The following is a 10,711-nucleotide window of genomic DNA, read 5'->3' on the forward strand; positions in this document are numbered from 1 at the left end:
ATACTGAGCTGTAGAGGGACAGTTACCAGATGAAGTTGATCTAAAATGAATTTAAAAACTTACTTTTACAATTAAAAATTACAATACTTACATATATATATGTGGTTTTAATATTACAGATTTCTTGATATATATATATATATATATATATATATATATATATATATATATATATATATATATATATATATATATATATATATATATATATATATATATATCAGGAAATCCGTAATAATAAAGCCACAAAGTAGCTTTTGCAATTGATTTATAGTTCAGATTGAAACATTAAATTATAATCTGTAAAATTAACTTATGCTTTATTAGCAAAATATAAACAACATGCTGTGCATATTAAAACCTCTGATTAACTTAATGTAAAAAAAAGCAGTATTTCTTTATTTACATTAAGTTATTTAATCTGTAGTATAAGCAAATAATAACTTACAGAATATGTACAACTTTATTCGATTTTGCATTTTTGCTTAAGTATGCTTCTGTGCAGATATTTCGCTTTAGATGAACTTGATTAAATAATAAATGCAAGTTTTCTTCAGTTAAAAAACGCAGAGAATCAACTTCAAGGGACAACTTCTTGTTAATCTCCTCAAGAGTTACTATATTGCTTCTCTCTAAACTTTAGATAGACTTTTTAAATAGACTTTTTAGATAGACTAATTAGACTTTTAATATTTTTGATAATGTACGAATTGCTTTAGACTAAAGCAATTCGTACATTATCAAAAATATTAGACATCTTAATTTAGAAATTCCAAGAGCAAAAACCCTAACCTAATCTGACAGATTTATTTTTATTTCCTGACTATTTATGCCTAAATTATAACCCAATCGACTAAATTTTAATATAAGCAACCATATTTTCTTTATTTCCAGACTATTTAAGCCTAAACTAAAACCCAACCGGCTAAATTTTAACTCAATCAGGCTAATTTTTATAATTTCCAGACCTCAGATTAGGCAAAATTTGTTTCGCCTTATGGATTTTTATAATTTCCAAGCCTCAGATTAGGCGAAATTTGTTTCGCCTTATGCATTTTTATAATTTCCAAGCCTCAGATTAGGCGAATATTGTTTCGCCTTATGCATAAAAAAGCCATTTGCCTAATCATAGTTTTTAACACTATAGCTCATTTCCGTGGTTTGCAACCTTGTTGTTTGCCAACTTTGTGCAACCGTAAAGAATAAAAAATTCTGAAGTTTCAAAAATGTAAAGTAAGATTTACACTTTAATTATAATACAATACTTCTCCTTAGGTGGCCGCCTAATCCGCCGTACTGTAGATCTGCAACTGATATATATATATATATATATATATATATATATATATATATATATATATATATATATATATATATATATATATACATATATATATATATATATATATATATATATATATATATATATATATATATATATTATATATATATATATATATATATATATATATATATATATATATATATATATATATATTAAAATAGCTTTAAGCTATTATAGCTTTAATATAGCTACAGTTATTATAGCTTTCTTAGACTTTTAAAAGCTAGACACGGCGTTGGCTATAAAAGTGGATCCAAAATAGATTATTGTAACTATTAAACCATATCTTTATTTTAAAATATTGGTAAGCGAATAAGTCCGATTTCGATGAATTGAGTTAGATTTTGGTAAATTGAGATTTTGCCTCCTTTATGGAAATAAATTTTGATTTTCTACCACTTCACGATTTTCTTTATACAGTTTTTTTTTTCTTATAACGTTTTATAACAATTCCGACAATTGATTTTGGAACTTTACATGTTTTTGAAATCATGGAATATGAGAACAATGGATTTATGTATTAAACAATAGATTTATGTATAAAAGCTAATTATGTATGCATCTTTGTAAAAAAAAGTCATTACAATTGATTTGGTGGTTTTTGAGAAAACTTAATTTAAAATCGTCCAGTTTTCAACCGATCATGGTGATATTCCGTTGTACATAGTATTTACAATTTATTTTAAGTTTAAGATTTTTTTAAAGAATTTTCTGATTAGGTGTTGTGAGATATTTAAGAAATTATTTGCACTATTTATAGTTAGTTTGAGTTCATTAACAGAAAGATTTAAGTATGGCAAAGTGGCTCGCAAACATATATAACGGTGCCAATATCCTATTTCTGACATAAGATAGTTGTAGCATTTATTGGTTATCTTATTACATTTTCTATGAATTCATTTAATGCAAGAATCATATTGTATGATTTTGTGATTACTTGAGACAGATAACAAATGTCACAGGGAGAATTTACACCAATTTTATTGCAATTAGAGTATATGCGTCTTCAATAATTTAATTGTTTACTTTTTTTAATATATATTTAGGTTATTATAAATACTATAAATATTATAACAATGTTTTAAATACTATTTTATAAGTGTTCCCAACTATTTTTTTAATATGAGAAAATATGAAAGACAGTCAGAGATTTATTTCTCAGATAATTAGGATGCTCTATATTTATATTAAAAAAGAGATTTAAAAAAAAATACTCTAATTATGTTTAGAGAGTTTAAAAGATATAATTGATAAAATGGATATATGAGATTTAATAGCGACTATAGATGACTAAACTAGAGGATAAAATTAAAAATAGAATGTATATAAGCGATTTAATAGCAACTATAGATGAATAACCTAGAGATTGATATTAAACATTTAATAGTTAAAAAGTAACTATAAATCAACTTCTTTAAACGGAAACGAACCAAGCGCCATTTTTAACTAAATTGATTTATTGGCACTCTGTTGTAGAGAATTGTCAAATTTATATAGTAATAAAAACCTGTTTTAACTATAGTGTTGTCAATAAGCAGAAAGAGATCAAGAAAAAAAAAATGCTGTACCCAGTATACTGTAATAAACAGAAAGAAAAGATTTTATCAAAACCAAACAGATGGCCCTTGATCCCTTTCCGTTTGAAGGCGTCCATATAATATTGTAAATGATATGGTAGATAAAGGTGTTAAATGGATGTTTATATTATATTTCTTTCTATATTCTTTAACTTGAGTTCGGAAAATTTTTCAACTTTGCGGCGAATAAAGTAGCTTTAAATAATAATGATAACTACAAAGTAATTGCAAAGTAGTTACAAAGTAATAGATGAAATTACGAGCCAGGAAAAATATTATGAATAATTTTAGTAAAGTTATTGAAAATGATAAACTTGTTTAAAAGTTTAAAGTTCAATTATTCTAAATATAATCCAGCATCGCTAGTATTTAATGTGATCGCAAGTATTTAATATGATGAAGTTCATATAATACCGCCATTTCAAGTACAACCGGTTGCAATAAAAAAATTATAATAAAAATTTTGATATAAAAAAATTAAATAAACAGTTGAAATTAAAATTTGAAGTGTTTTGAACTGTACATACTTTGTAGAATAAAACCCTTTCAATTCTAAAAGAAACCCAAATCTCTTATTTATTTAATAGACAAAGTTTGTTTTTTATTTTAAAAAAATTTCAAAACACAAAATATTATTACTAGAAGTGTAAAAAAACTGTTTAATAATAATAAAAAAATTGATTTTTATAGGTTGTCACATAAGGCCAACGTTCCCCATTTGCATTGGGTCAACTTTCTCCAGTCTCATGTGTAGATTATAAAATAACTTTATCTTAAACCATTTCTTGATACTGTGTCATGCTATAAGGTAAAATAATTCTAAGGCTATAAATCTTAAACCTAATTTTTAATTAAGATTTGAGCGAAGCAGGTAGAAAAAAAAATCTTTAGAAAGTAAGAATAAACTGTTTCATTAAGCATCACCATATTAGCATCCTGTTAAATGCTTATCTGCTGTGCTCTGAGATAAGAACATGAAGTTATCTTGGAAAATCTTAATAACTTCTGGAAGGAAAAATTAATAGATTTGTACCATCAAATAATATAAATGAGTTTGTTTTAATGATGCATTACAAAAATTGTTTATATAAAAGTGGAGTTGGCTCAGACATTATGTATATATTTTTTTCTATTGATAAAATAGCATTTTAACAACATAATGTTAATCCCATAATGTTTTATTTTATTTAAGAAGATTCAATGGTCGTATCAAATGCTTTTGATAAGTAATTATATACTCCTAAAGTAAATTTCAAATCAGTTACTTGATGAATTATTTCAATGAAAAGTTTCAGTGATGTCAATAATTTTATTGGTTAGAACAAAATTATTTGCTGTAAAAAGTAAATTATATAAAGTAAAAACCTTCCTCAAATATAAATCATGAACAATGGTTTACTTCAATCTTGTTCATTGTCATCTCTTTGGCGCTAATATTATATGCATCAACACACACAAAAATAAATATAATCACAAAACCACGTATGTAAAAAAAGTATTTACTTATAGAGATAAGTAAATCCTTTCCTACTATGAAATACTTGAATATCCAAGATATATCTAACCTGAATTCGTTTCAAACACTGAAATTAAAATTAAAAAATTTAAGAATAAATACTAGAAAAACTTTTTGCCAAACTTTCTGATACTGATCATTTTACATTGACTAACTATTTATTTAACTAAATTAAAAAATTAAATTAACTAATTAAATTAAATTAATTAAAACTAAATTAACTAATTATTTAACTTAAATTCCGGTCTTTGAATTACCATAGATTAATATGTATATTTTATTTGAATATATATATTTTTTTAATTTTTCTGTAGAAAATATATATACATATTTTCTTACTCCATCGCAAAAGATATGTTGAGTTTTAAACAATATTTATAGATATTGTGTAAACTTAACATATCTTTTAAAACTTAACATATATTGTTTATAAACAAATGTTGCAGACTGGAAAAAAAATATGTTTGTTATCACCGAGAACAAACAAGACAAAAAAGTTTGAGAACTTGCATTAACGACGTTGAGTAGTCAAAAATTTTGCCCAAATCAGTTTAACTCAAAAAGATATTTCGGCAGAACAGTTTCTTTGTTTAATATATATTTTGTTGTTCATATAGTAAAAGAATAAATTACAAAGAAAAATTTAAACTACATTCAGGTGGTGTATATACAAAACAACTGGAGCAAGTTACAACAAAATTGGTTTCTTAAGCCTATTTTGTTGTAATTTTTACAAAGATTGTATTTTCGAGACAAACTCAATGTAAAAATATGAGAAAAAATATTATATTAAGAATATATTAATATTAATATCGATGTGGAAAAAACTTTGTATTTTGTACAGCATTTGCGTCTCAGAAAGAAAAGGTCCTCAATTTCTGAGATATTTAAGGACTTTCAGATTCTGGTGGGGGGTGATGCATACCCTCATCGCGTCCCTTCCCTGGATCCGTCACTGCTGCAGACTGCAAATTTTTTATACTGCAGACTGCAGACATGCAGTATTATATAATAAAAAGTATAAAAAAAACAGTTTTAAAAAAAACAGGCAAAGTTCAAAGACCAAACATTAAAAATGAAGTATGTAATATATTTAATAATATTATTAAAACAAAATTTATTGGACTATTAAATTGCGAACATATTACAAGTTTATAAAAAGAAAAATTAAAAGTTTTCTGTTTTTTTTTTAAATTGAGAATTGCGAGCTTAACAAAATCCAAATTGATTGAAAACTTTAATTTTCTGTTGATTTGACACTTTAAATTCGTAATGTCTCATCTAACTGTTTTTAGAACTGAGTTTTTGTCGACGTAATTTGGTAAACAACGCTTTTTGCTAATTTGTTCTTTTTCATTTGCTTTACTTACTGAAAATCGGTATTTAACCAAATGTAGACAAAAGAAGTTTCATTTTCAAAACAGGATTTAATATTAATTAGAGGGAACTTTTGGCAGTAAACAAAGTCTCAAATGTCATCTAAATTCTCATCTGTTTTTAATATAAGCGTTTCAGGCATACATGTAATTTCCAGAACTCCATCTTTACTAATTTTAGTAAATAAATCAGATTTTTGTACGCCTTTTGGTAAGGGATAGGATCGATGCATCTGGTAAAATTCAAAACCGAATTCTGTTTTGAAATAGTGTTTTGCATTTATAAAAAGCCGTCCATCTTTTAAAGCAATTATTATTTCATCAGTAGAAAAACACTGAACGTCTACGGTAATTTTAAATCCTTTTTTTTCAGTTTCATTGATTTGCAGTTCTCTACCTTGATCTTGCTCATAAGAATCAGGTAAGCTCAGAACAGATCTACTCACACTGGATTTCCGCACTTTGTGTAAATTTGTTTCGCTTAACCATTGGTTATGTAATGGGGTAAACCGAGTTGGCACTGGCCTAAAAATATTTAAAACAATTAAAATTTCGAAAAAGATTTTCAATATTTCCTTTGACTGCGTAGTAAAGTATAAACAATATTTATTTTAAGTATCATTTATTCCCAAGAATTAAAACTAACAAAAATAAAACAAGGCTTTACATTTGAAGTGTGTTATTGCAAATTGGTTAGAATATAACAAACTCTAATAGTTAAAATAAGACGCTTTCCTACTAGACCACCACCGCTATTGCAATTATTTGTAACAGGGGCAGATGCAGTTTTGGTGTTTGAGATCTTGAAATGGTACAAACTCCGAACAATTATATGATAGATGCTTTGCAAAAAATTGCGATAATTGGAGCCTGATAACAAAAAGTCCATAAATTTTTGCCTAGGGGGTTACAAATTTCATATAATCATAATTTTTGAGCGCTAAGAGATTATTCTATGAAATGTAAAAATTACTGATGAATATAGATTTAATAAAAATTAGTAGAAGAAAAAATTATTTATTAAGTTGTTGCTCTTACGTTTGGAGCAGGAAGGCTAAAATTTTTAAATGTTTTGCTCCCATTCTTCAATCATTGCAATTTTTTGCAAAAAATATTTGTTTGATAAATTTATAATATCTACAACACCAAAGAATACTGTGTCCGCCCCTGATAATGATTAAAAAAATAATAATTAAAATATATTAAGAACTATTCTTATAAATGCTTATAAAAGTATAAGTTATAATATGAAAGTTATGTCAATCAGTATTTATAAACGTTTTAAAATAGGTTTTATGCAAAAAAAAATTTTCAAGAAATTTTTTTTAAAAGCTATATGGGGGCCGTATTCTCATCTCTACGTTAAGCTAAACGAAGCGTAGTCAAACATTTATTTTTAGATTAACAAAAAAATTCTTTAAAAATTTAATTTTTTAACAAATGTTTTATTTTAGTATTAGTTTTATTTAAAGGAATTTTAATAAAGTTTTTGTCCTTTACTTAAAAATATTGTAATGAAATTTCAGACAAAAAGCTCCGTTAAGCTAACGGAGAGCTATCGTTTAGTTAACGGATAGATATGAATATTTCCGTTATTATTCGTAACTGTAACTCCTTCACAGAGTTATTTTTTATATTATTTTTAATTGTTACGATCAAGTTTTTATTTCTTAACTACATAAAAGTGGACGTAGACATTAAAGAAATTTTTTTCAACTGCAAACACATAACCATTTGCTAAAACCAAGATAAAGAATATCATTTAAAATATTGTTTCGTCCGACTATTTTTACATGAATAAGGTAATATTAACACATAAATTTAACAAATTTGATTTCATCCGTTTATTTACACATTTACTTGACAAGTACTTTATAAATCGTTTTTTTTATTTGTTTATTTTTTGACTTGTCTTTCTTTGGATCTTGTATAAAATCAATACTACAGTGCCGTAGTTAAACTCTTTTACATCCCCATGAGGAAGGAGGAAGGCAGCGAATATACAGGGCTTTATTTTTTTTTCTTCTTCTTTTGTAATACCTTATAATAGAAGTTTTTTTTATAATTTTGGGGCCTTAATGACACCTTTTTGGAGCTTTGGACCCACTAGCCATGGTACTGACAACAGCTTACTTTGTAAAAAGACTTTGTAAAAAAATTTGTAGAATATTGAATGCAATATTAAAAAAATAATTTACCACATTTAGAAAATTTACTTTACGTTTTTATGACACCTTTAAGAACACATAAAAGTTTAGAGTTTGCACCATTTCTGGAGTTAAAATTACTATTAAAAATAAAAACAACCTCAAACAAAAACATATGTTTAAAATAAAAACTTTTTATTTGAAAATATATTAGTTTAATACCGTACAAAATTTTTTCAACATTTTTTTTATCACTATTCTTCGTGTACATTATATACAAACTTTCATAATAAAAATAGAAAATTATTTTTGGCATAAATGCGCAGTTTTTTCACATTGCTCAGTCGTAATTTGAAAATTAAGTCGAAAACAATTCTTTAATTCTTTTATTTGAAATTAAAAGTTGTTTATCAAATATTAATCAAACGGCCTCTGAGCCACCAGCCACGGCACTGGTATTTATTATATAATATAATTGTTATTTTAAACAAATAACAATTATATGATATTTCTAAATATTATATATATATATATATATATATATATATATATATATATATATATATATATATATATATATATATATATATATATATATATATATATATATATATATAATATAAATTGAAGTTAAATGAATAAATATGTAAAATGAAATGTAATAACCTCATGATGCGTTGGGCTCGATTATTTGGTGTTCGGGTTTTAGCTGACTTTATACTTCGATTGGCTTGCTGCCTAATTCCTCGCTTTGATTGTCTTGCTACAGGCATTTTTTCAATACGATTTATTTGGCGTAATATGTTGTTGTTGCGTTGTCTTTGTTGACGAAATTTCACGCTTTTGTTGGCAATTTCATCTTTTAATACATTTGTTTCTCTATCATGTATTTTAATAAATTCATCGGAGGAACTTGTCTCGTCTGTGTTTTCTAACGCGCAGTTATTAGTTTTCTCCTTGTCAAAATCAACTTTGGTTAAATTTTCATTAAGTGTTAATAAATTTATACTGACGGTACTTGCTCTTCTTAAAGGAAGATTTTCTAAGCTTATGTGCTTCATATTTAATCCAAAAGACTTGTCACCCAAATTTTCCACGTGTTGATTTTTTATCACTTTAACTTTTTTGCTGCGTTTTTTTTTTGTTTTTTCTTCTTTAGTTGCCTTTTTAGAAGAAGTTGGGCTTTTCTTAAACAATACATCAGAACTTTTTATCGATTGCTTAGGAGACAAATTTTCGGTGCTTAATTGAAGAAAATCATTTGTAGTCTCATTTTGTTTTATATCATCAGAATATGAATCTATAATTAAATTAAAATTATGTGGTTCGTTCAAATTTTCCTTTGTTTTTTTTTTAAACAAGCCCATGTTTCTGTCAAGCTAATCAATGCGCCGTCAAACTAACGTGTGTGCGACGGAACTAATGTGTGCATTCAACTTTATTAACACATTTACATCTAGCGCATGTCAATAAATATTTTAACAAGTAATAAATATTGCTATCATAAATATTTATTGCTATCATATACATTTTTTAATCACATTTTAACAAAGCAAAATTTGTCACCATACAATGTCTGGCATACATGTTTTAGTGGAAGAAAAACGATTTTCCTATTTCCTTATAATCAAGTATAACTAACACCAAACTTTCAAAAGAAATATAAAAAGCCCAAAACAAAATATATTAAGGCATTAAATCACTTTTAAACTCAAAATATATAAAAATTGCAATTTAGATGTTATTTACATAAAAATTGATTGAAATAATAATTTCAAAATTAAAAAAGTTGAAAAAGTTTACAGTTTGAGAAATTTGGTCCCAGGCTATATTAAGACAGACAAATATACAAGGTTTTATATTCACAAAAAAAACATATAAAAGATCCTTTTTCTTTTTTTTTTTTGTTAAATAACTATACATTTGTATACATTTACAACTATATACAACTGTATACATTTCACAGAATAAGAATTATTGAAACTTTAACACTTTATTCGCATAATAATAATAAAAAAAATATGTTTGTTTATGTTTAGCTATGTTATGTTATTAAATATATTACTCAACAGTTTGCTACATATTTCTCTTTATTATTATTTTTTTTTTTGCCTAAACTTCAGTTAGCAATTTAAAACAACAACGTAACCTTAAATGCGTTATGTCTAGCCATTATATAATGTATTTTTGATAATAACTGTTAGCGTGGGACAAGTTTTGAAGAACAAAATTTAACAAAAAAATAATAAGGTCCGCCCCCGTATTTACAGAAGTTTACAATAGGAAGTTGTAAAGTATTGAACATTAACTCAAAACCAAGATTTTTTTATTTTGCACTTTTTAAATTATCATGGAAATAACGCAAAATTATTAAAATGGTCGGTGTGGAATAGACTTGTAATGACCTGTATTAAGGTGGCTCATATAGAAAAAATACTCAATTAAAAAAAAAAATTCTAATTTTTTTTTAATATACCATTTGATTCGAAATATATAATTCTTTCAGAAAATATATACATTTTGCATAAAATACTTCTAATATTACCTTACTTAAACTTTTTTATTGGTCAGTTTCATTTTTTTGCTAATAATTTCTATTTATCGGAAAACTTTGGTCATGATTTTCATAGCTTTTTTATTTTATTCTTTTTTTGAACTTCAAAACATGATATCTCGAGATTGAGAAAAGCGTTTTGGCTGAAATTTTTAGTGTATGTTCCTTAATCATTAAGATTTCAGATGTACTAAAA

General features: G+C 25.4%; 1 protein-coding gene across 1 annotated transcript; it reads right to left on the reverse strand.

The window, feature by feature from the left end:
* Positions 1-5,814: 5,814 nt before the first annotated feature.
* Positions 5,815-9,328, reverse strand: LOC124810926 (uncharacterized). Its single transcript, XM_065806875.1, has 2 exons — positions 8,628-9,328; positions 5,815-6,339 (listed from the first exon to the last, which is right to left on the reverse strand). Exons 1-2 carry the CDS (start codon positions 9,326-9,328, stop codon positions 5,907-5,909), a joined length of 1,134 nt encoding a protein of 377 aa, XP_065662947.1. The 3' UTR covers positions 5,815-5,906.
* Between the last annotated feature and the right edge of the window lie 1,383 nt (positions 9,329-10,711).

This window comes from Hydra vulgaris, chromosome 09 (assembly GCF_038396675.1).
Source record: "Hydra vulgaris chromosome 09, alternate assembly HydraT2T_AEP".
Taxonomy (NCBI): Eukaryota; Metazoa; Cnidaria; class Hydrozoa; order Anthoathecata; family Hydridae; genus Hydra; species Hydra vulgaris.